Consider the following 25,840-nt stretch of genomic DNA (forward strand, 5'->3'; position numbering starts at 1 on the left):
TTCTTGATTAGAACTCATTACCTCTGAGCTCTTGAACTCTTTACTTATTCACAGTTCTTTTCTAAATTTCTCTGGTTCGAGTATTTTCACCAAAATCAATTCAAAAGATAATCTTCACAACTGTAAAGAACACAAAGAAGTAGCCGTTAACCCCATTTGATTCCATTCACAAGTAACGTCTCTGAGAATTTAAAAATTAAAGAAACAAAACTGACCGTTGCCTAGAAATCTATATCTTCTTCCCGTTCTTCATCCCCAAATCTCATCTCAATCTTCTTCAATCTCTTCAATCTCCCAAATTCGACGCGAAACGAACCAGATTTCGCCAATGGGTCTCTCACCATCTTCACCATCACCCTCAATTTCTAGGTCACACTACAACATCCACAAGCTCTTCCTCCTCTGCAACTACATCCTCCTCGGCGCCGCCTCCTCTTGCATTTTCCTAACTCTATCCCTCCGCCTCATCCCCTCCGTATGCGGCTTCTTCATCATCTTCCTCCACGCCTTCACAATCGCCGGCGCTGTCTCCGGCTGCGCCATGGCTTCCGCCGCTACCGGCCGCTGGTTCGGCGTCCATATGGTCTTCACCGTCCTGACCGCCATATTTCAAGGCTCTGTTGCGGTTCTGATTTTCACCAGAACTAGTGATTTCCTTGGGGAACTGAAATCGTACGTCCGGGAGGAAGATGGGTCGGTGATTTTGAAATTGGGCGGCGGATTGAGCTGCTTGATCTTCGGTTTGGAGTGGGTTGTGCTGGTTTTGGCGTTCTGTTTGAAGTATTACTTTTATGTTGAGGGAAATGGAAGCGGTGAGAAGAGAAGCGCTAAGGTTCAACAGTTTGAAGATTCGAAGTGGGCGGCGGCGCCATTCCCAGTTTGAAGATTCTTCTTTCTGGATGAATTTTGGTTTTGGTTTGTGGTTCTTGATGATGATTCAAATTCATTCATATTTGATTGGTTTCTTTGTGTTTGTGTTTGATCGTGATTATATATTTGTATTGTATGTGTTTGTGAGTTCAATTAAGCTTGGAATTATGGCTTCAATTTTGGTTCCATTTCAATGGGGTGATATTCATAATGTAGTTGAAAACTTTAAGAAACAACAAAGAAAAATGTAAGAAAAACCCTACACATCAAAAGAAACTCATTTATGTGAAAAATTATTCAAGTGAATTGAATATTTGATTATGCCTATGAATATTAAGTGATGTTTACAAGACCGACGTTTAGAGAGCTATGTAGGTCTTGGATTAGCAAACAATTATGACGAGATATTCCTTACTTGCTCGAGGCAATTCGAAGGGAATCAAGAGGAATCGCAGATAAGATAGTCTTCTTTGAGGAGAAGCTAAGTGCAACTCCCAATCTAGGGAATGAAAAACTCAAAATATGAATCAATGCCCCTAATTTCAGAAGAAACAATGGCTAGGATAGGAGGGGGCCTTGCTTATTTATAAATTAGTCATAAATTAGTCGATAGCTATATATGATAAACAACCTATAAAGTATATTGCCTTACAATAAACTAGTAAAAGGCTATATTTGTTAAAACTATATATGATCGACAATTATATATGGTAGAGGATTATATAAGTTAAAACTATATATAGATAGTGTGATGTACAATTTACCTATTTCTTGTTCAACTAGATCAATAATTTGAAATATCAATCCAAAAATGCTAACAATTGCTCCCCCAACAATCTCCACAAATCTCGAGTTGCGTAGTTTCTCCGTTCGAGGAGCTACATAAAAGAAACGCTCATTCCCAACATATATTTTCAAGTAAAGACACGGGTTCCCAAGTTAACTAACAAGTTAATGGCACAAACACAATCCACCCTTTATCATGTAAACATCATAAGCTTGGGTTCATCAGTTTGTTCAGCAGCAAAACAGAACAAAAACTATCATACAGGACACCCCCCCTTTCATTTTCTATATCACTTGCTCTTCATGATTAGACTCGACAAAAGATACATTCAAACTTACAGGACACCCCCTTTCATTCTCTCTTTTCAAACATCTTAGACTTCAGTCTACAACAGGATTCACAGATATATGAGCCTCATGGAGGAAGAACATACGATGGAACAAAGTACAAAACCTGGTAACGGCAAGACGCTGCTATTGATTCGTGTAAGTTTTCTGATCTTGGACTGCTGAACCTGGTTTCAAAGACTGAGGTGAAGTTTCGTTCACATTAATACACTTTCCGGTAGGTGGCAGGCAGCGTTTTGAGAAAAATGCTGCAATAGTTTTTGGTCTTCGGATGCTTTTTTCTGCAAATAAAGAAAAAGAGTTGATCGAAATCGAGTAAAATACACGTGTGATAGTGTCTGCAACCAAAATCCTTATTCCAAGAATACAAACCTGGAGACACCAGAACACCATGTTTCTCCAAAATTTCCTTTTTAACCTGCATACATAGACCATGCTTACTGCTAAGTAAAAGAATCGATCAAGTACTAGTCGAAATCAACAAACTAAGATAATGACGGTAAATCAAACCTAAGATTCTGCAGTTATTTATGTCACAGGTTAAGTGAAAATAGGCATTCACAATCAGAATCAAAGTTTTGCTATGCATCAGACAGGGACAAGCAACATAAGAATGAAATCACCAAAGCATCTACGTATCAGACTTTTAAAATCTTAAAAGTAAGAATTTAGAACCAGTTCACCAACCTGCCATCGGTTTTCTACAAAGTCAGATACTTCCCGGACTTTGTTCCGCAAATGAGACTTCGGTACAGTAGGAAACTTGTGCTGCAAAGACTCGACAACTTTGTTGATACCCTGTGAGCAGGACTGAATAGTTGATACCTGTTAAATGAGATATTGTCATTGCCAAGGATCAATTATTGGAACTGAAGTACAAGAAAACATGCAACTACAAAGAAACAAAACATCGCAACTAAGATACATGCACACAGATACAGTGAAACCACATCAATAAAACTCAGTTCATTAGACTACGTTCATTTAAAACTCGAACCAGGACAAGTTCACCAGACCGTATGAAACCACATAAATCTATTGTTGTACTTTTCCAAAATAGTTCATGGAAGTTCATATTTGACGATTCAGAATGCACAAAACTTACAATTACAGCCATATCTGAATCAAGGATAGCTGACGTTGAGATCTGGGTGCTACTTTCCTTGGCACTTGGGAGGCACATTTCTGGATCCTCATCTGGCGTTCTATCAACTAAAATCTCCACAGGGCACCCGCCCTGCATCAAGCGCATGCTGAGAGCTGCTAAGCATGTCTGCTCTAGCTTAGATGTGCCATCAAGATCTTCAGCCATTAGCAAATTATCCTTCTCATGCAATAAATTTAAAACAATCAATGGCTGATTTTTTCTAAGTGCAAGCTCTGTCATGTTGTAGAGATGCTTTTGCTGCTTAAACAAACTACAAAGTTCTTTGCCCTCCATATCTTGCTTAGAACTAGGTGTGCTCCTGACCTCATCAACATCATCAGTTTCCATCCTGTCATGTTCCACGCCCTACAAGCTCGAAGGGAAATTCAAACTTAATAAATTTCTACATGAATATGTTGAAAGAAATAAAACTAATGCATCCCAGGAATGATCCACCGAAATAGATTAGTTTGGTTTAACATTTTCTACAATACTAATATATAATTCAAATGAACTTTAGGGAACATGGAATAATGGATTCAGAAGGAAATTTTGGTTCTATTCATACTTAACTCATTTCACAACCACCATTAAAAAAAATTAGATAAACTTAAACATCTGTGTTTCACACCTCATTTTCTGAGAGATATCCATCAGGGACAAAAAATCCATCTTCACTGTCTTCATCATCCTCCGCTTTTGCACAACCTTCCTCTTCTAAGTTTTCTTCATCATCCTTATCACAATCTGAGAGGCTTTCACCAGGATCCTCCTGCAAAATGAGAATGCAAATTTGAAATATCTTATCTCGAGGACACAGTTGTTCAAGGTCATGTAAATTTGTAATATTGTAATATAACATACTAGATTTCTTTCAATTTCTTCTCAAAAAAAATAAATAAATAAAAAATAGAGTGTAAACAAAAATCTGGGTGCACTACCTCTTCCCATTCTTCATCACTGTCAACATCATAATCCAAATCTGGGTCCTTCCTAAACGGATGGCGTGGTCCAACAACATGACTGGAAATGTAACACCCCAAAGATAAGTAAAATTTCAAATGAGTAGTCCAATTATGGAATCCAAGGCAAACTGATAATTTCATACATAAAGGTTGAACAATCACGACTAGATTTTTAAAAATATATAATAAAAGAACTACTTGCCTCTTTGTGGACCAAATGCCATAAAAAGCAGGCCTATAGCTCTTTGAAAACTGCAACAACTGCTTCCCCTTCCCCCTGTTCAACTTACTGGCATGAGGCAAACTGCTGCAGAACTCTGTGTGGCTGGTTCTATCATCTGTAATTTGTTCTTCCCAACCATCAACAATCTCCTCACCCAATTCACCATTAGCGGATTCTCTACCATTTGAAAGTTTAAGTTCCTTAAATAGATCACACTTTGGCTTCTGACGAATGCCCCAGTGATTTTTTCCTCTTGAACGAATTGATTGACCTATGAAGCGCCAAGAAGATAAGTGCAGCCTGAAAGTGAAACACGTCTTAAAATATGACCTCAAGAAAGCCACAACTCTAAAAAAATAATACCATATAAGGTAAATGAATACCTGCGAATATCAACAGAATTGATCGCATTACTTGAAGAAAGAGTGCAGTCCATGAACTGCGTGCAAGCCTCCAGCATGTTTTCACTCTGTTTACTGAATGGAACTGATGTAGTCAATTCAGTTGTTGGACAATCATTCTGACATGACGGACTAGGTTTAGTTTTCTTAAGGAAACGCTCCATTATGGAAGCTTGCTTTAGTACAGAAAGTCTCTTTTTTGATTCAGCTTCTTCCCGCTGTCTACGACGTTGATCTTTTTCAGCGTCCTCTTCCTGCTTCTTAAGTTGTTTTTTCTTTTCAATCTCTTCTTTTTCACGACGACGCTTTTCCTCCCTTTCTGTCACTTTTGACTCCTTTTCCTGATTTTAAATGATTTGTACATGTCACCGCCTGAAAAGCTAAGAGTTGAATAAAATTTTAAATTTTATACGCATATACTTACACTTTGCAACTTCTCCTTTTGTTGTTCCCTGTCTATTCTCTTTTTCTCCTTTTCAGCCTCCCGCTGACTTCTCTCTAGTTGTTTGACCATTAGCTTCTCCTCTCGTTTTGCTTCCTTCACAGCCCTGAAGTAAGAAGTTCAAATTGAACAAGCAACATAGAGGAATACAAATGTGAAGCATTAAAGATTTAAAAATAAACCATACATCTCAGAAGCAGTCTTCTGTGACAAGCCATCCACCAATGAACGGATCATGGCTTCATCAAACAATTTACCAAGTCTTTCTGATGCTTTTATGAACTCTTGAATGCAAGTCCGATCAATCTCTGCCTTCAGCAGTGCTGACATCATCGCTGAAATAGGACAAATATCAGAGATTAACAATGGAGGAAAATTAGACTTGAAACTCAAGAATAAACCGTTAAAAATAGGCCAAAAATGAAGATTTTAAATCATGGAGAAACACAATTATAAGAAAAAATGCATTTGCACAAGCAAAGAGTTTATAGTCCATATGCCCTCACTTTTTTGCTTTTTCTTTGTGCTTAAGCCTCAAAAGGTTTTGCACTAAAGCAAACCTTATGCTTCAAAAAACTCTGGGTTTACATGTACCCATACCAAGCTAATTACAACAATAGGCAGTGAAAAGAAACATTGAGTAGGCTTGATAATTTGAACCAGAAGGAGAAAGACGTCCTAACTGAACCTGATTCACCTTTAATCTCCTATGAACAAAACTGTACTTAAGACCCACGTTATGAACTGAAGTGCCTAAACTGAACTCCCATAAATCTTTCAGATGGGTCACAAATAAATCAACTTCTTTCGTATATGATGTTACAACTTCTCTCTCAATCTAGCTAGAACATTATGTTTATAATTTTATATCAACGTTAATTTGTAACAAATAAATATCATTTTTTCCATTATCCAAAAAGCCACGATGAAGGGAGTAGAATAAAAGCAGAAAAAGGAAAGAACAACAATTACACATTCAAAGCAAAGTGAGGTTAGCTCAGCGGTTTTGTGCATGTACTCCATCCCTTCAAGTTAGAGGTTCCAATTCTCATACCCTAGACTTATACTCGAGAAAAAAATTACAGAGCCAAAGCGGCAGTTACAAGCTTCAAAAATATGAGAGGAAAAAGAGGACATCTAATAAGGTCATATTCCCATATCTATTAGAACAAGAGGGAAACAGTTAATTTACCCCATATCACTTATTGAACCCAAAATAAAAGAAGAATAAAAACAAACAAGATAATAAATAAACACAAAAAAAAAGTGACTACCCGAGAGAACAGTGATCCTCTCATGAATCTTCTTCCGACATTTACGACGAATGTTCAATATTCCACGGGTGGATTTTGGCACCATCTTTAGATCCCTGGTCTTTAAAATTAATAAGGAAAAAACAATAAGATATAAAGAACAAATCTCCTGCACCTATTTACTAAAGATAAGCAATATCAGGAACAAAAGTGACAAGAATTAATTAACAGGAGCAGAAATTAAATGTTGAGTGCATCCAATAACTTGAGGAATTTAATTAAAAAATAACCACTAGAATAAAATCATGATAGAATGTTAGTTATACATTCTTTCGAAGAAACTAATCTAGAATCAGACCACATACATTCCCAACAAATGGGAATGATCAATAGCTTATACGAGGAGCTAATAACAAGAGGAAGTGATTGCTCCCTTAGTTCATGTTAAATTGAATTTTACAATCATACTATAAGAAGTTGATATTTAAATTGCAAAATAATACCCCTTGATCTTCATAAAAATTATGGCAGTATAATCAGATTTATAACGTAACCGGAATAAAATGGCAAAGGGTAAAACACCCATCATGCAGAGATAAATAAGATGGGTATCAATGTACCTCCCAACACCATAGACACTCTTTAGAGACGTCTTCCAAAACATCCGCATCAGGGTTAGGCACACCATACATAACCCTCTGACCAACAAAGAGAACAGAAGCTTTCACTGAAGCGACAGTCACAGTCTCCACTCCACCACCACCACTATCAATCTTCTTCATCTTCTCGTAAATCTCATCAACAAGCTTCGACAATGGCAGTTCACTCTCTTCCAAAAGAGCAGCAACAACCGAATTACTAGAACTACATTGGCTTAAATCAAGATCTACTTTCTGACCCTTAACTTCTTCATAATACTTAAACAAGTTCTCAATCTCCTTCTGAATACCCTCGATCTTCGCATTTCTCTCTTCCTTCTCGAAACCCTCTATTTCCAAGCAACCCCTCTTCCGCTTCTGAACCTTCCGAGGCCGATTCTGACCATCCGTACTCGAAGGTTTCGAACAATCATCAACGTCCATTGCAACCGCATCCATTTACAAGAAACTAACACATGCAAAGAAGAAATTAGAAACCCTAGAAGTTGAGACGGAGCAAGAACAAAAAAGGGGGGAAACAAAAAAAAAAAAATCGAAAAGAGTGGAAGAATCAGAGTTCATATGCGGCGATTACCTTGAAGAATCTATGAGGATTGAGTTGTTGATCCAGAAGTATTGGCAAGGATTTTGCTGTGTTCTTGATTTGGAAGAAGTGGGTGGAACGAAATGGGTATGGTTTGAGAAGAAAAAAAAATTAATAATTTAAGTGGTAAGAGATCGAAGAGTAAAGAAAAAGGAAAATTAAAAAATATATTTTCCCGCCAAACGAATTGGCTATCGATTTGGCTCCAAAATTGGCGCACCTTGGCGCCACGGACTTCTATTTGGTGCCAAAATTAGTTCTTCGTTTTATTTTTTTTTTCTCAAAAAGTATTTTGTTTTAATAATATTTTATATATATACCGCTTTCAGGTCCTATGGTACATGCATGTCATAGTGTAGGCGAGCGTTTCGAGACGAGTGTCTTGTACTACTTTCTTTTAAATGGGTTTTTCAAGGACAGTACTGTATGCACAGGTGTGCAGGTATTGCGCTTCAACCCGTGTGTCAAAGGTTGGATTATGCACCTGGGAATGTATGTTGTAAATGGTTTAGTATAGACTATTGAACCCAATTCTCTGTGGGAAACACTCGGTCTCTTTATTAACATCAATCGAGAAGAGAATACAATACAGTCTGTAGAATACTACTTTTTATTGTTTTTAGATTTTTTTTTTAATAAAAACCTAGGTATGGTGGAGGGGTAACTAGAGCCTAAGCAATCTAACCTAATCAATCTAAATCTTTTTTCTAAAATATTTATATATCTCCCTCCTAAAATATCTAGTATATTTTCTAAAATCTCTACTAAAATAAATATATGGCTCGTATAATTATTGGGCTTGACTCTTTTGGACTAGTGATGATATTTCAACACCTTCGATTAGCACTAGTTCTCATTCGCTGTACCACAGCGAAAAGCTCTCATGTGTGCAAATATTCAGCTCTTTTGTAGACAAGTCTACCACTTGGTCATCCGTATCCTTTCTTCAAGACTTTGTCTCTAATAAAATGGCAGTGCACCTCCACATGCTTTGTTCTGCCATGAAACATCGAATTTTCTACTAAACAAATCACAGATTGGTATCAAATAGTCAACTTTCTGGTGCCAATCTTTCATCAGAAGTTTCAGCCATGTACATTCATGAGTTGCTCCCGCCGCTGCTCTGTACTCTGCTTCTCTAGTTGACAATGATACAGTTGGTTGGTTCATGTAAATCTCCTGATCCAACTCTCCATGCAAGAATACATTTTTCATATCCATCTGCCAAAATTTCCAATCTTTATTTGCCACAAGTGCTGGAGGAACTTGTACGATAGTGATCTTTGCCGCTGGACCAAACGTTTCCTCATAGTGTAGTCCATACTCTTTAGAGAACCTTGAATCTATAGTTTGAACTTTGTATCTCACGATTGATCCATCCGGGATACACTCTATTTTGTAAATCCACTTGCAAAAGATGGATTTTTCTGGTTTTGGTACTAGTTTCCGAAGTTTGATTTTGCTCTAGGGCTATAATTTCTTCCTCCATCGCTTTCTAGCAAGCCAAGTTTTGTGATGCTTCACATGTCTTTGGCTCATTAACTGTCTTCTACAATAGCTGCATTAGCATACTCTGGATTTTAACTTTTGGATTATCTCTGAATGTCTAAGTTGTTGAGGTGTCATTTCCTTCTCACCAGGTTTGCTTGGTTGAGTGACTTCTTGTTCATCAACATCAGTGTCACTCAATCTCCAAGCACATTAGCATTTAAGCAAGTGTGTAGAGTTTGCTCCCCCCTCTTCTGTGGAGAAATTTCTTCAATGTTGTCAAAGTCTAGTAATACTTCCTTCTCTGAGGGTCACCCCTCTTCCATTGCACAACTTTGATCGTCAATCATGTGGTTTAAACATGCTAAATCAATGATCCAGTCATCCTCGTAATCAATATGCTCTTTCATCATTGCCATGAGTGCTAGCTCGTCTTCTACTATGGGAAATAGTACCTCTGCATCCCATTCATCCTCTATCTTCTTTTTGGATATTGCCACATTGCTTTAAACCGGCTTTTTCCTGGACCAACAATCTCTAGACATGTGGCCATTTTTCTCGCAATTATAGCAAATACCTCCGAATCTCTTTCTTTGCAAAACTCTTGTTGTCGTTCTTCTGAGCTCTCTCAGGTTGTGCAGTTCCTTGGTGGCTTCTTCTTTTGTCACCATTGTATCCACGTTTGGTAGACGACCTATTATTGCTCCGACTTTCAGTTGTGTAGAGTGCTTCTTTTTCACCCTTCATTATATGTCTCCCATTTGTTTAGCCGTGGCTTCTTGGCTGGCTAACAAATTTTCGAACTCTACAAGTGATGATTGAATAGGCCATCCTTGTACAGTAGTAATAAAGCTTCTATATTCCAGTTGCAATCCGTGGATTATAATCCTCTTCATTTGAGATTCTACAATGGCGGACTTCAGGTCTAGTTCAGTAATCTCCCAACAGATCGACTTCACCTTGTGGAAGTACTGAGCAATCGTCATGTCACGTTGTGAAATTGGCAACAACTCATTCTCCAGAAGTTGTAGCCTCGTATTGTTCTTCTTTGAGAACAACATCATGAACGTGTCCCATGTTTCTTTCGGTGTCTTGTCATCCCGAATATGTTCTAACATCTCTTTTCCGATTGTGGTCTTCAAGACAAACATTGTTTTGCCTGCTTTGATTCTCCATTTGCGCAAGGCGCCATTAGAATTCTCCTCCGGCAGTGTAGTTTTACACCCACCAACGATATCCCAAAGATTCTGTCCTTGTAAATAGGACATCATGCATGTTGTCCACATGTTGTAGTTGTTATTATTGAGTTTCTTGATTCCTCCAACAATTTGGAAATCACCCATCGTGTTGGTTATACCTCAGTAATACCAAGCTCTTTTGACACAAGACTTGCAGAGTCACAGACTACTCATGACACAAAAGAAACTCACTCACTACTAATCAAGAAATTGTTTCTAATGTGAAAGATCAGATATATCTGCAACCAGAGCATACTAAGAATTCCAAGAGATTAGATAACCTATACTAACTTTGCTCTGATACCAAATTGTTAAACACAACTATCCTTGCTCTAACACCAAATTGTTGAACACAACTATATGTGGGAAACACTAGCACTCTTTATTAACACTAATCGGAAAGAGAATATAAGACACTGTAGAATACTATCCTTTTTATTGTTTTTGGATTTTTTTGGATGAAAACGATTGGAGGGGTATTTATAGTAGAGCTTATGCAATCTAGACCTAACAAATCTAAATCTTTTTACTAAAATATATAGTAAAATATCTAGGTATCTTTACTCAAATGAGTATCTTTACTAGAATCTCTACTAAAATAAATATAGAATGGGTTTGTACAATTATTGAGCTTGACTCTATTCGGCTAGGGATGATATTTCAACATGGACATAGGAGAGGTCAATGCTCGAGAGAACTTGAATGGATGGATGTCCGGATGAGATGATCGATACATGGGTTAGTTTCCAATGGATGTGTCCAAGTAAGCTAAAATAGTCTGTGTCTTAAGATATTGGACGATGTCATGATGCACCGATCGTGTTTTTGGAAACTGAGATGATAATGAAATGTAATGTTGTTGTGTTGCACACGATTAAAGATAAACGTATGAGCGACCACACTTTCTAAGTAAATAATAAATAATTAGAAATGATATTAAGTTTTGAATTTTTAAGAATTAATTGAACGGTGAGTCTCGTTGGTGAAATAAACTCTTTAAACCCCTCCATTTGGATTGTTCTCGGTCCTTTTATTTTACGTTTGACTAAATTATAGAAAATACTCATAAATAATGAGTTTTGTATCGATATTCTCCTAACTTTATCATCTACCCGCTCTTTCTAATCCAAAGTAGGTCTTTAAGTAAGTTGATTTAAAAAAAAAAATCAAAATATAAATTAGAAAAATAAAATTTAAATATCCCACAAAACAACATTTATTTAAAACTTATGAAATTTACGTACATGTCTAAGAAACCTAATATTCAAAACCAGTATCCGTAAAATGACTCATACTATGGAAACTCTAGAGTACACTCTAGACACTGTGTCAACTCGTGTCCATAGCCTCTTAGCTCTATCAGACCATTGTCACCAACTAGGATATTTGGTTTAATATACAAGAAAGAAGAGTATCATGTACCGGGCTCAACTGCACCACTCGGGGTGCAAGCCACCCGAGAAGCAAGCTATTACAGTGAACGGTTGGAGCTGTAAGGAGCCGAGGAGCAAAGATATAGATAGGATCGAAGAAGGGGTCAGGCTCCTGGAGGAGCAGAGGAGACGGTTAGGTTAACGAACTTGAAACGCAGAGCCTGAGCGGCCGGTGAGCGAGTGGTTAGTGGTTAATAGCGCCCTAGTTGATGACATTCCTCTCTGCGACTAGCACTTGAGGAACCACAGGACACTCCATACAGAGCAAACAAGTCTTGGGGATGAGACGTCCGCGCAAGGACCTTAATTCTCATTAGGAGGTTGAACCAAGGACCTATGGAAGTCGGGGCTGAGTATAAAAAAGTATACATAGCAAATGATTTAGGGTTATAGCACTCTAAAGATTCATAGTTGTCTTGCCCAATCAAGGCCTCTTTCAATTCACCGGTTCTCATTTTTTAGTTCCGAGAAGTTCAAACAATTATCTAGACTAACACTAACATACAAAGTAAACATACCAACTCCTTACTAGTTATTGCATGTGTTATATACCTACATCTGATAGGTACCGAGGTGCTACCTCAATCTATTCTGATCCATGGGTTCATCATCAAATAGGGATATTATCATTCTGAATAGTTATATTATTGGTGACTCCTAAATAGCTCCTACTTTTCATACACGACAAGAAGGGAGCAACCCTAAAACTAACTGAGTAATTACGAAGTGATAGCAATTGTATGGTCGTTTTCTCATATCTAAATAAGTCTATGGTTAAGGAACAGTTAGAGATTCATTTATCATTCCTACAACAATAATTTCACAACACAATAAAGTTCTCGAGGGCTCAACCCTACATACCAACTTGTGGTGGTACGATACAAATGTTGACCCCTAAGATGGGTTCATGTTAGAGGTTAACGTACAAGCCCTTTACACATCACACATTGTACAAGTTCTTATACGCAACTTGAGTTCCAAATATTTGAATAAGGACCCAACTCGAACCTACCAAATTCAAATATTTTATACTTTTCTATTAAGTTCATCACTTAATACAGGTTGCTTGAAAACCCGAACAATTGAATTGTAACAGTCCAAGCTCACCGCTAGCAGATATTGTCCGCTTTGACTCGTTATGTATCACCGTCAGTCTCAAGCTTTTAAAACACATCTATAGGAAGAGGTTTCCACACCCTTATAAGGAATGTTTCATTCCCTCTCCAACCGATGTAAGATCTCATAATCCACCCCATTGGAGGCCCCAGCGTCCCCACTAGCACACCGCCTCCAACCGATGTAAGATCTCATAATCCACCCCATTGGAGGCCCCAGCGTCCCCACTAGCACACCGCTCGGTGTCAAACTCTGATACCATTTGTAAAAACTCAAGCTCACTACTAGTAGATATTGTACGCTTTTACCCGTTACGTATCGCTATCAACCTCACGGTTTTAAAAACGCATCTATAGAGAGAGGTTTCCACACACTTATAAGGAATGCTTCATTCCCATCTCCAATCGATGTAAGATCTCACAGTCCACTCCCTTGGAGACCCAATGTCTTCACTAGCACACTGCTCGATGTCTAACTCTGGTACCATTTGTAACAACTCAAGCTCTGCTAGCAGATATTGTCCCCTTTGACCTGTTAAGTATGGCCATCAGCCTCACGGTTTTAAAACACATATATAGGGAGAGGTTTTCACACCCTTATAAGGAATGCTTCAGTCCCCTCTCCAACCGATGTAAGATCTCACAATCCACCCCCTTGGAGGCCCAGCGTCCTCACTAGCACACCGCTCGCCAACCGATGTAAGATCTCACAATCCACCCCCTTGGAGGCCCAGCGTCCTCACTAGCACACCGCTCGGTGTCTAACTCTGATACCATTTGTAACAACCCAAGCTCACAGCTAGCACGTATTGTCCGTTTTGACCCGTTATGTATCGTTGTCAGCCTCACGGTTTTAAAACACATCTATAGGAAGAGGTTTCCACACCCTTATAAGGAATGTTTCATTCCCTCTCCAACCGATGTAAGATCTCATAATCCACCCCATTGGAGGCCCCAGCGTCCCCACTAGCACACCGCCTCCAACCGATGTAAGATCTCATAATCCACCCCATTGGAGGCCCCAGCGTCCCCACTAGCACACCGCTCGGTGTCAAACTCTGATACCATTTGTAAAAACTCAAGCTCACTACTAGTAGATATTGTACGCTTTTACCCGTTACGTATCGCTATCAACCTCACGGTTTTAAAAACGCATCTATAGAGAGAGGTTTCCACACACTTATAAGGAATGCTTCATTCCCATCTCCAATCGATGTAAGATCTCACAGTCCACTCCCTTGGAGACCCAATGTCTTCACTAGCACACTGCTCGATGTCTAACTCTGGTACCATTTGTAACAACTCAAGCTCTGCTAGCAGATATTGTCCCCTTTGACCTGTTAAGTATGGCCATCAGCCTCACGGTTTTAAAACACATATATAGGGAGAGGTTTTCACACCCTTATAAGGAATGCTTCAGTCCCCTCTCCAACCGATGTAAGATCTCACAATCCACCCCCTTGGAGGCCCAGCGTCCTCACTAGCACACCGCTCGCCAACCGATGTAAGATCTCACAATCCACCCCCTTGGAGGCCCAGCGTCCTCACTAGCACACCGCTCGATGTCTAACTCTGATACCATTTGTAACAACCCAAGCTCACAGCTAGCACGTATTGTCCATTTTGACCCGTTATGTATCGTTGTCAGCCTCACGGTTTTAAAACACATCTATAGGGAGAGGTTTCTACACCCTTACAAGGAATGCTTCATTCCCCTCTCCAATTGATGTAAGATCTCACAATCCACCCCATTGGAGGCCAATGTTCTCACTAGCACAACGCTCGGTATCTAACTATGTTACCATTTGTAACAACCTAGGCTCTGCTAGCAGATATTGTCCACTTTGATCTGTTAAGTATCGTCATCAGCCTCACGGTTTTAAAACACATCTATAAGGAGAGGTTTTCACACCCTTATAAGGAATGCTTCATTCCCCTCTCCCATCGATGTAAGATCTCACAATCCACCCCCTTGGAAGCCCAGCATTCACATAGCGTCCACTAGGTGTCCAACTTTGATATCATTTGTAACAGCTCAAGCTCATTGCTAGCAGATACTGTCCACTTTTATACGTTACGTGTCGTTGTTAGCCTTACGGTTTTAAAACGGGTCTGTAGAGAGAGGTTTCTACACCCTTATAAGAAATATTTCGTTATTTTCTCCAACCGATGTGGGATCTCACATGAATTTGTTGGTGTTAATATAACACATGCGGAAGCAATTTGGATCTTAGGCACTTTTAAACATCAATTATAGTAAATAACTAGCATGTTCATAAGTATTAAAATTTAATGAGTTTGAATACTAACCTTTTGTAGTTGAAATTCCTTTTTCCTCACGAACCGGTTTCGAACCACCACTAGTGTCTTCTCCACTATCCTCCGGCCTTAGAACGGGATTGTGGAATCCGGTGGGTGACTAAACTTGGGATGAATTTTGTATATATGAAGAGAGTATTTGTGACAGGTTTTTCTCAAGGTTTTTCACCCACCAGAAGACCTTTAATGTATTATGATCACTCAATTTATAGAGTCATGTTTGCATGTTCATGCAAATTTGAGATCACCAAATTTTGACACTCAAAATTCCACTCAAATGTTTGGGATTATGTGGCAAGCATGCAGGCTTGAGTTAACCAAATTTTGACACTCAAAATTCCACTCAAATTTGTGGGGTTTATTTGGCAAGCATGCAAGTTTGGTTAAACCAAATTTTAACACCTCAAAATTCCACTAATATGAATTTTCCATTAAATTGAGTAAAACATTTTGACTTTCTTTATTTTCATTCAACAGAATTATTAATTTCAAATTAAAGTAATATTAAATTATTAATTAAACTATTTAAGTAATATTAAATGATTAATTAAACTATTTAATTAATATTTAATATTAATTCAAATGTCAATCTCAATTAATTCCAACACATATTTGATTAAGATATTTAAATCTTATTTAAATATCTCAGATTCTCTCTTTTTGTTTAATTCGTAAATAAAACAAAAATGCGGTTAAATATATCGTATATATGTAGCGCATTCTCCCTAATTTAAATTCGAACACTTCGAACTCACTCGTCACACTATTCTATGGTTTAGTTCGATATGAGCTAGTAGAGGGACCTAATGGACCTATAGATCATGGGCTCCAACGATCTGAGATTAACCGGTTAAACTCATTAACCTTGTTAACCAGCATTCGTTAACTACTAGGACATTCCACTATAGCCTAGTAGTTGCACTCCCTTCACTATATATATATTTCTGTTCATTTGATATAACCATGATTAGTAAGTCGATCCTTCACAGGTTGTTCGTAACTAGAGCTGGGTCAATTTACCGTTTTACCCCTGAAGTTACTTCTTGTTTCTTATGTCTCACTGATCCTCTCATGAACAATTGGTTTGTGGTTCAACCAGTAAACCGGATCCCTCTCAGGCCAATATGAGGGTGGGGCCTCTTGTTCAAGACCTGGAGTCAGTACTTAAGGGAACTACCTTTCTTCTATCCCTAAAAGTGGGTAGGAGTGAATCAATCTTGCACCCCACATCCCAGCCATTTACCCAGTCTTACCCCTAAAATGGGAGGCCTATTGAGTCAGCGAACTTGAGCCACTCTCACCCATGCAAATCTAAGGATAATTCCGAATAAACTGGAGTTCATGGTTAGCTCAGGATTAAGATCGAGTTACCGAGGTCATCAAATGAAAAGAAAATCAGTCTCAACAGTAAACGACATTATAAAGTGAGAGTGATTTTCTTCATGGTCCGATCTTATGCAATACTCATTGCATAGGACGCCCCCACTCACATGTCTCCACATGTACAATTTTAGTGATCACATGGTTTATATCATATACAAAAGTGTGCCGCATCCATAGTGTCCCCCAAAATAAGGTACTCAGTCTTATCCTTATACTATAGATCATTTTGACTATATACTTGAACTTGATCAACTCTTATGTCTCTACATATAGTTCAAGTAATCATACTATAGCCAGAGTGTTCTTAGTTTATTGGATTTAGATTAATGATTGTAAAGTTCACTTTATTCAATAACAATCTTTACTGAATAAACAACAATAATAACTTTATTGAAAATAGAATATGTTTTTGTTTACAAACTATGAGTTTTAGGACATAAAACCCAACAAAATTGTCTAAAAAATGTACTAATCCGATCCAACGCTACTGACAAACGTTTGTAACACCATGTTTACCTTTTCATCTCGATCACTACTCTCTCAACCACTTTTTTTAAATGATATTCCAACTAAACAACCGGTGGCTTGTTTGTTGTATCATCATCAATCCCATTCATTAATAATCCTACTCCAACTACATAATCGGTGGCTCATTACTTGTAATATCATTAATCCCATTCATGGAAAATGATACCATATTTGGTTAGATTGTTAATTTATGTCTTCCAATTTTCACCCAAATGCCTAAACTTATATGAAAATATGTAATCTTTAAATAATATATGGAATAAGTGTTGTATTCGGGGTTTATAATAGAAAATTTAACGACAAAATATAACCGATTCTTTATTGTTTTAGAGTTTAAAGACTAAACGTATCGAGTTTTGATTATTAAGGATTTAAGTAAGAACGAGTTATAAGTAAAGAAATATATCTCCATGAGAATGACGCCTTTTGGGGAAGCCAACAAAACCATAAGAGCTTGTGCTCAAAGTGGACAATATCATACCATTGTGGAGAGCAGTGACAGTGATTCCTAACATGGTATCAGAGCCATGCCCTTAACTTAGCCATGTCAATAATTTTTCAAATATCGAACAAAGAAATTGTTAGCCTCAAAAGTGGAGTCAAAAGTGACTGAAGTGTCTAACAAATGGTGTACTTTGTTCAAGGGATTCAAAGAAAAGAGTCAAGCCTCAATTAAGGAGAGGTTGTTCAAGTCCTCTCTAGTATACTTTGTTCGAGGGGAGGATTGTTGAGGATAGTTGGAAGGGAGTCCCAAATTGACTAATTTAGAGACACATCATGGTTTTGCTTTCGGCTTCCCCACGAAGCCTCATTCCAATTGAGGTTTAAAGATTAAAATGAAGGCTTTTATTTTGTTCATGGGTATCGTTTTAAGTAGTTAGCTGGCACGATCACGTTCATATTTATTTATTATGTTTGGTGAGCATTAATGTCTCTAAATCAGCTGTCACTGTATTATGCACTATTGGGTTCAATGGTTGATTTATTGTGAAGCTACATAGAGAGTCTAAGAATATAAAATATGTATAAAGTTTTAATATATAGTATCCCTTAAGAACAAATTTATTCATCATGATATTATACCGACCATAAACGGGTCGGGTTTTATTAATCAAATTAATATTCAAAGAATTCACGAAATCAAGCAAAAATGACAAATAAAATTCAAATGATAGAGGAAAATAAGGTTACAAAACTTCAAACAAATGTATTGTCACTCAACTCGAGTTGTTTGGTTAGATGTTTTTTTTTAATGTCCGATAATAAAACATATCTGTGGAGGATAGTACTATTAAAATTTTATATAAATTTTAGATAATTTAACTTATTTTTATTAATTCAAATTATTAACATAATTTTAATGAAAGATCTTCAATATACCAAATTCATTCCTGGCTTAAAAATATCTGGACCGAACCGGCCCCAAAAGTTTAAATCGGTAGGATATACCATTTTTTTTATACACATTCTCAGCACAAACTTGCCTAGGTTTTGTGACACTTCATCCAACATGACGGGCAAATTTTTTTTGCTATAAAACCCACAACATAACACACAAAATCATCACGAGCAAGTGATTGCACGTTAAACTACCACTGTAATGGCCCAGACCCACCGCTAGTCGATATTGTCTTCTTGGGGTTTTTCGTTTCGGGCTTCTCCTCAAGGCTTTAAAACGCGTCTACTAAGGAAAAGTTTCTACACCCCTATAAAGGGTTCCCAACCAATGTGAGATTCTCACAATCCACCCCCTTTCGGGGTCCAGCGTGTCTAGCTCGGATACCATTTGTAACGACGCAAGCCGACTACTAATAGATATTGTCCTTTTTGGACTTTCCGTTTCAGGCTTCCTCTCAAGGCTTTAAAAATGCGTATGCTAGGAAAATGTTTCCACGCCCTTATAAAAAGTGTTTTATTCTCCTCCACAACCAACGTGGGACATCACAACTACACCCTAAAAGTTTCCGACTACGAATCTTTTTATACATATTCCCAACGCGAAGTGCCCTAGCATTTATGTCACTCCATCCACCATAGGTGGCACGAAAGTTCATTTTCGAGCTATAAAATCCACAACCCACCACATAAAAAGTGAAAAATCACCACAAACAAGAGAGAAAATGGAAACCCTTGACCTAAAAGTAAGCATCAAAGAGTGTTCTATAGTTTATCCATCCCAAGAGACAGAAAAAAAGTGGTTGTTCTTAACGAACATAGACCAAATCCTTAATTTTAGCGTTGAAACACTCCATTTCTTTCCACCCCATAACCAGTTTCCACCCCATGTGGTCATTGAGAAGATCAAAGCCACTTTTTCTAAGCTTTTAGTGCCTTATCACTTCTTGGCTGGAAGGTTGAAGCCTAGCCATGAAAATGGCCGCTTGGAGATTGACTGCAATGGCGCTGGGGCTGGCTTTGTGGTGGCCTCAAGTGATATCACTTTAGATGAGATTGGAGATTTGGTCTACCCTAATCCTGCCTTTCAGCACTTGGTTTCTAAGTCTTTGGATGTCTTCGAGCCCGATGATCAGCCTCTCGTCATCGTTCAGGTACTTTTTCATCAACCCTACATTCTATCACTTTTTAAGGGTGTTCATAGGATCAGAGAATCCGACCAACCAAGATTATCTTTAACCCAACCAATGTTGGGTTAGATTGAATTTTTGAAAAATGGAAAATTCGAGACAGTTCGTTGGTTGACATTTTTTGGTTGGGTCAACCCAACGAACCCAAAAATATAGTTACAGCCTAACACTGTCATACTTTCAAATTCTTACGAAGATTAAAAATATTTGATATTTATAATCAACGGTGAATGTTTAATATTTGAATTTTATGAAATTTTAGTTATTAATATAACATGTATTATGGATGAGTAGAATTTTTTAGATAATGAGAAGAAGAGCTACCCGACAACCCGACCCGAAAATAGAGAGTTAGATTGTGTGAGAGTTGCTCGAATCACCAACTCAACCGATCCAAAATTTTGGGTCGTTCAGAAGATATCTCTAGTCCAACCCAACCCAACAAAATTTGTGTACACCACTAATTTTTTTGAGTTCAATCTCGAGTGAAAAATGGAACCATCAAACTTTGGTACGATAATTTGTATCTTATCTACTAAACTCGTACGAACGGGATAAGGCTACCCGTAAAATATGGGGCTGATCGAGGCTATTTTTGTAATATTTTATATGAATTTTATAGGTTACTTCTTTCAAGTGTGGTGGCTTTGCCATGGGCTTCTCAATGAACCACACCACACTCGACGGCTTGAGCTTCAAGATGTTCTTAGATAACTTTGCAGCTCTTGCTGATAACAAGCCCCTGGCTGTGACTCCATGCCATGACAGACGCCTCTTGGCCGCCCGATCCCCTCCACGTGTCACTTTCCCGCATCACGAACTCCTCAAGCTGCACACTCCACTGCCACCCTCTCCGGACTCATCAAACATCTCAGTCTTCAAAGACACTCCACAAGACCTTGACTTCAAGATCTTCAAGCTGACTGCTGCAGACATCGCCACCCTGAAGCTCAAGGCACCGTCCGCCACCGGCAGCGGAGACGAAGGTCACGTTGGCAAGAAGACCCGCGTCAGTGGATTCAATGTTGTCACCGCCCATGTGTGGCGGTGCAAGGCATTGTCCTTCGACGCAGAAAACAACCCTGAAAGATCGTCCACGTTGCTCTACGCTGTCGATATAAGGTTGTTAAATCACCACTTAACCTAAAAACTTGAGTTAATAGACTTTGAGTCAGAAAGTTGACGGGTTATGCTAAATTTAATATTTTGCTTACATTCTTAATAAAGGTCGAGACTGGTTCCGCCATTGCCAATGTCGTACTGTGGTAACGCAGTATTGACGGTGTATGCCACGGCTAAATGCAAGGAGTTGGAGAACGAGCCATTTTCGAGGGTGGTAGGGATGGTGGCGGAGGCAGCCGAGAGGATGACGGATGAGTATGCAAGATCTGCCATAGATTGGGGAGAGCTTTACAAGGGGTATCCAAATGGGGAGTTCTTGGTGTCTTCATGGTGGAGATTAGGGTTTGCAGAGGTTGAGTATCCATGGGGGAAGCCACGGTATAGCTGTCCTGTGGTGTGTCATAGAAAGGAAATCATATTGTTGTTTCCAGACATGAAAGAAAGTGGGAAGAACAATGGAGTGAATGTTTTGGTGGCTCTTCCTAAGAAGGAGATGGAGAAGTTCCAAGCTTTGTTCAAGGAGTTTATGGCTTAATTTATCATGAGCTATGAATATGATCAATGATGTATGGTTATGGACTAAGTTGATATTTATATAACAATAAATTTGTAAGATCACGTTGGAAGACTCAAAAGATTTTCAGTGTTCTCTCGTATATTATAACTTCTCAAAGAAAAAGAAATAACTAGTTGGATTCTTGCTTATAAAAGGTTGAGCTCGACTCAGCTTCCCTCACGCATAAACAACAGTTGCCACCACATCATGCTTCAGTTTGACTCGTTTCTTCGGTTTCTATCTCTCACTGTGAGATCCCACATCGATTGAAGAGGGGAATGAAATATTCCTTATAAGGGTGTGGAAACCTCTTCCTAGCATACGCGTTTTAAAACTGTGAGGCTGACGACGATAACAACGGGCTATAGCAGATAATATCTACTAGTGGTGGGTTGACTGTTACAAATGGTATTAGAGCCAGTCACGAGACAGTGCGAGACACTGGTTGGAGTAGTGCTAGATCCTCTCCACAGTAGGCGTGTTTTAAAACCTTGAGGGAAAACTCGGAAAAGAAAGCTCAAAGAGGACTATCTGCTAGTGGTGGGTTTAGACTCTTGCACTCATGAAGGTCAACTTCTCTCGAATAGGCATGTAGCCTCAAATGTTATCTCCTTTGTTGGAGTTTCCCTTGGTGTGCTCGTTCACAAGATCATAAAGTATCCATCTCTCCGCCACTGCTATAGATTGTTCGTGCTCCATCGTAGCTATCGTGGTAAAAATTTGGTACAATAGCTACAAACTCGTGATTTTGAAGGCTTGACACAATGTCCATGAGGATTAATGATATCATTTGGTGAGTATCAAATTTTGCCCTCTTCTTGAATTTAACAGGTTGATTATGAATCATATTCTAACTTTGAAAATTTTTATTGTGTTAGGTTCGAATTGTTTATTGAAACACATTGTTTAGTAGCTTCGGTGTGGGATTTAGGTTCAATCTCGACCACCACAACATGCAATATCTACCTCCCGTAGCATTTGCCCCATCTTTCAGGCCTTCAACTGGATGTCTCTAATCCACCGAAACATCGGATTTACGCAAATTTATGGTTGTGGACTCAGAACCAAAAGTGGTAGTTGGTGGAGTAACATTACAAATGGGCTCTAACCTAAGAATTTGAGCAAGAAGCACTCTTGCGCTTCTGAGCGGTAAACGGTTTAGCTCGGTTTAGCAGGATGGGTCGCCTTATTTTCTGAAAGAGATCGAGGGTAGGTTTCCCCAAACCTCCCTCAGAAGGACGAGTCTCAATTGAGATCCTACCATCAACCTCCATTCTATACTGCTATCCCACCAAGAAGCAGGCAAAATCCTTAGGGATGATTTATGTCAAAAGGTTCCTGACTACTTCTCAAGCCCCCAACATTTGAGGGGGGGAAAAAACTACGACATACTATCTTTAGTGTTTTATTTATACCAATTGAATCCGAACATATATTAGTTATTTAACCACAAGAAATTGTAAGTACAATTGTTCTACAAAAGAAACTGTCACAACCCAAATCCACCATTAGCAGATATTGTCTACTTGCTTTTACGTATAACCGTCAGTCTCACGGTTTTAAAACGCTTCTACTACGGAGAGATTTCCACACCCTATTAAAGGAATGTTTCGTTTCTCTCTCCAACCGATATGAAATATCTCAGAAACTATAACAGATACCGTCCGTTCTATGTAAAGTATCAGTTTACCGTACAAAATACTGAAATCATCGTTCTTACAACAGTTCATGCCATCTTATTACAAAGGCCTGTATCATCTAATGCTTGCCTCATACAGATACATGTTTATATGTATTATGTATAAAAATACGCTATTACAGGAAATGGTCAGAAAACCAAACATGCAAATGCATTTGGGTACAACGTTATACATGCTATAAATGGCGAAAAACAGTCAGAGTAGAGAGGAAGTATATACAGCTGATATTCAGTTTCTCATATGCTTTTGCCTCGGTCCAATAGTGCTGGTTCGGAATCGAATGGCCTGAAACAATTTGGTAAATGAGTCATTTCCTTCTGAAACATAAATTATGCGTGTGAACGTTCCGACCAGCAAGAACAGACGACGGATGGAACGAAAGGGCATCGTATACATTGGTTTTCCAATGCCTGAATACGATTATCGCCGTTGCTGGCACATTTGGCAGATGGTAAATGACTTGACATTTGCAAAGGTGCAATGTTCACAAGACCAATGGTCAGTATCATCAATGGTTCGACTCGAACCGCTAGCTCGGAATGCACTCATCTTGCCCTTGCCACCTTTGCTCCTACCGCCGCCGATGCTCTTCGAGCTTGCTGTTCTGCTGCAGGTACCCTGGGAGTCCACATCTGATAGACCATTCTCAAGAGCACGTACTAAATTCTCGAAGTAATTCCTAGTTACACTGTTATTGCAATCAATCGAAAAGTCGACAATGAGAAAAATTACGATATCGATATCTCTACCAATAAAGCTGGAAAGGTAACTTCAAGCAGTTGAAATGTTCAATGGCCTTCAAATTATAAGCATTGTAATAGTGACGATCGACAACAATCACCTGGTTAGTCCAGCAAGTTTGGTTCGGAACTCGTTAAATTCTCTTGAAGGACCATCAGCAGTTATGTAAGCTTGCAACTCCTTTTCAGCACATTGGTGGAGTCGTTCCAACCCGGACTCAGCCTCGCCTGTGTAAAAAACGAATCGATATCCCCGCCATTAATCAATCAGGTAAACGGAGCTGATGCAATTAGAACCAGCCTATCTAAGAATTTGAAAGAAAAGACAGACCTTGCAAGTACTCAAAAAACAGTCTCTTGGCATGTTCACGCTCAGGTAGATAATATCCATAGGCATAAGTCCATTTAAGAACTCGCCTACACTCGACAATCTGGAAACATAAAATTCGTGTTGGAAGTCGATAATAATGAACTATAGCAAGCAAACGATAACGACATACCTGTAGCCAAGCTTCGCTTATGAACTTTAGCTGTGATTCAGGCTGGCACTGAGTGTCACTTAACTTTTCCAGCTATAACATGAAGAACAAATTTGAGCAAAATGATGTTTGAAGGATGAAGATGTTTGGAACACAGTGAAATCATAGAAAATTTAATTTCTAGGCATTTAAACAAAAGAACCAATAAACTGGCATGCCCATCTATTAGCACAAAACCGTGTTGGGAAGTGGATGAGATAAATAAAAATATAAGAATTTCGGGCTTAAAAATCCCCTACGAAAACAATAGTCCAACTAATCCACAATATCGAGAGTGCATCGACTTACATGTACGGTTTGCATTTGATGGAGATCTGCAAGCGCCTTTTGCCTAGACTGCAGTTATGAAGCACGGTTAAGCTCCCGAGTTCAAGTATGCATGGTGAATACATAATGAGCTCAATTATGCTCAACTTTAAAACAATATTCAGAAATGCAAAACTATGAACGGAACTTATTTATCGATGAACAAGTCAACGGACCAACAAGCCATGAAACCACTACATGAAATGATAAAATTTGGATGAAAAGATGAGATGAACACTAATCATTCGTAACATAGAAATTGCAATTAGGAAACGATGTTAGCACTTTTATTTTATAAAAAGCCCCTAGATTTTTGTCGATAACTCGACCTTCTCATTTAAACTAAATTCTATATCAAATACAGGTTTTCTGAGGTCTCTCTTGCTATTTTTAGCTTCAACCAGCATCACATACTAGTTGGTTTAAATTATGTTCTTTTCCGGCTTTCAGATTGTGATGTCCCACATTGGTTGGAGAGGAGAACAAAACCCCCTTTATAAGGGTGTGGAAACCTTCCCTTTGCAGACATGTTTTAATGCCTTGAGGGAAAGTCCGAAAAGAAAGTCCAAAGAGGACAATATCTACTAGCGATGGATCTGGGTCGTCGTTACAAATAGTATCAGAGCCAGACACCGTACGATGTGCCAGCCTTCTTGCTGTTCCTCGAAGGGGGTAGACACGAAGCGATGTGTCAATAAGGACGCTGGGCCCCAAAGGGGGTGGATTTGGTGGCGGTCCCTCATCGATTGGAAAAAGGAAAAAATGCCAGCGAGGACGCTGGGCCCCGAAGGGGGTGGATTGTGATGTCCCACATTGATTAGGGAGGAGAACAAAACACCCTTTATAAGGGTGTGAAAACCTTCCCTTAGCAGACACGTTTTAAAGCCTTGAGGGGAAGCCCGAAAGGGAAAGCCCAAAGAGAACAATATCTACTAACGGTGGATAATAGATGGACCACCCCTGGCTCAAAAACATTTTGATAACCCCTTTCTTAAAGTCAATCTTAAAGATCACTCCTCTTTTCTCTCCCTATAGTCCTCAATGGCTTCATTAGCAATAAGCAATTGATCCAAATTTTGCCACCCTCCAATAAAAGCTCCCCCCCCCCCCC

At 38.8% G+C, this 25,840-nt stretch overlaps 4 protein-coding genes across 4 annotated transcripts in view; 2 read left to right on the plus strand and 2 right to left on the minus strand.

Annotated features, from left to right (window-relative positions):
• Positions 1 to 238: 238 nt before the first annotated feature.
• On the plus strand, positions 239 to 1,050 carry LOC111465691. The gene has a single exon (XM_023110204.1). It carries the CDS (start codon positions 329 to 331, stop codon positions 881 to 883), a length of 555 nt encoding a protein of 184 aa, XP_022965972.1. The 5' UTR covers positions 239 to 328; the 3' UTR covers positions 884 to 1,050.
• Positions 1,051 to 1,781: 731 nt separating this feature from the next.
• LOC111465433 (chromatin assembly factor 1 subunit FAS1) lies at positions 1,782 to 7,815 on the minus strand. The gene is made up of 13 exons (XM_023109807.1): positions 7,669 to 7,815; positions 7,056 to 7,542; positions 6,457 to 6,556; positions 5,370 to 5,517; positions 5,165 to 5,288; positions 4,723 to 5,081; positions 4,319 to 4,639; positions 4,093 to 4,174; positions 3,783 to 3,923; positions 3,110 to 3,517; positions 2,692 to 2,829; positions 2,377 to 2,422; positions 1,782 to 2,285 (listed from the first exon to the last, which is right to left on the minus strand). The coding sequence occupies exons 2-13, from the start codon at positions 7,530 to 7,532 to the stop codon at positions 2,131 to 2,133; spliced, it is 2,499 nt and encodes an 832-aa protein (XP_022965575.1). The 5' UTR covers positions 7,533 to 7,542; positions 7,669 to 7,815; the 3' UTR covers positions 1,782 to 2,130.
• An 11,449-nt stretch (positions 7,816 to 19,264) lies between these two features.
• On the plus strand, positions 19,265 to 21,544 carry LOC111465536 (fatty alcohol:caffeoyl-CoA acyltransferase). The gene is made up of 3 exons (XM_023109958.1): positions 19,265 to 19,730; positions 20,389 to 20,888; positions 20,994 to 21,544. Exons 1-3 carry the CDS (start codon positions 19,302 to 19,304, stop codon positions 21,421 to 21,423), a joined length of 1,359 nt encoding a protein of 452 aa, XP_022965726.1. The 5' UTR covers positions 19,265 to 19,301; the 3' UTR covers positions 21,424 to 21,544.
• Positions 21,545 to 23,143: 1,599 nt separating this feature from the next.
• The window catches only part of LOC111465486 (probable E3 ubiquitin-protein ligase ARI8), a 17,812-nt gene continuing 15,115 nt past the window's right edge, over positions 23,144 to 25,840 (minus strand). Inside the window, exons 11-15 of the mRNA XM_023109885.1 lie at positions 24,712 to 24,759; positions 24,385 to 24,456; positions 24,216 to 24,315; positions 23,986 to 24,112; positions 23,144 to 23,832 (exon numbers count right to left, since the gene is read on the minus strand). Coding sequence (XP_022965653.1) covers positions 23,565 to 23,832; positions 23,986 to 24,112; positions 24,216 to 24,315; positions 24,385 to 24,456; positions 24,712 to 24,759 — 615 coding nt within the window. The 3' untranslated portion in view covers positions 23,144 to 23,564. The remainder of the gene's footprint in view (positions 23,833 to 23,985; positions 24,113 to 24,215; positions 24,316 to 24,384; positions 24,457 to 24,711; positions 24,760 to 25,840) is intronic.

This window comes from Cucurbita maxima, unplaced genomic scaffold (assembly GCF_002738345.1).
Source record: "Cucurbita maxima cultivar Rimu unplaced genomic scaffold, Cmax_1.0 Cma_Scf00029, whole genome shotgun sequence".
NCBI classification, from domain to species: domain Eukaryota; kingdom Viridiplantae; phylum Streptophyta; class Magnoliopsida; order Cucurbitales; family Cucurbitaceae; genus Cucurbita; species Cucurbita maxima.

What these genes read in the sequence shown, in the direction of transcription:
- LOC111465536 (XM_023109958.1), top strand. Translation starts at nt 19,302, where the DNA reads ATGGAAACCCTTGACCTAAAAGTAAGCATCAAAGAGTGTTCTATAGTT. An exon ending in AGCCTCTCGTCATCGTTCAG is followed by an intron (nt 19,731 to 20,388) that starts GTACTTTTTCAT and finishes TGAATTTTATAG; the next exon opens with GTTACTTCTTTCAAGTGTGG. An exon ending in CTCTACGCTGTCGATATAAG is followed by an intron (nt 20,889 to 20,993) that starts GTTGTTAAATCA and finishes TTCTTAATAAAG; the next exon opens with GTCGAGACTGGTTCCGCCAT.
- LOC111465433 (XM_023109807.1), bottom strand. Translation starts at nt 7,532, where the DNA reads ATGGATGCGGTTGCAATGGACGTTGATGATTGTTCGAAACCTTCGAGT. An exon ending in AGTGTCTATGGTGTTGGGAG is followed by an intron (nt 6,557 to 7,055) that starts GTACATTGATAC and finishes TTAATTTTAAAG; the next exon opens with ACCAGGGATCTAAAGATGGT. An exon ending in GGCATTTGGTCCACAAAGAG is followed by an intron (nt 4,175 to 4,318) that starts GCAAGTAGTTCT and finishes TTACATTTCCAG; the next exon opens with TCATGTTGTTGGACCACGCC.
- LOC111465691 (XM_023110204.1), top strand. Translation starts at nt 329, where the DNA reads ATGGGTCTCTCACCATCTTCACCATCACCCTCAATTTCTAGGTCACAC.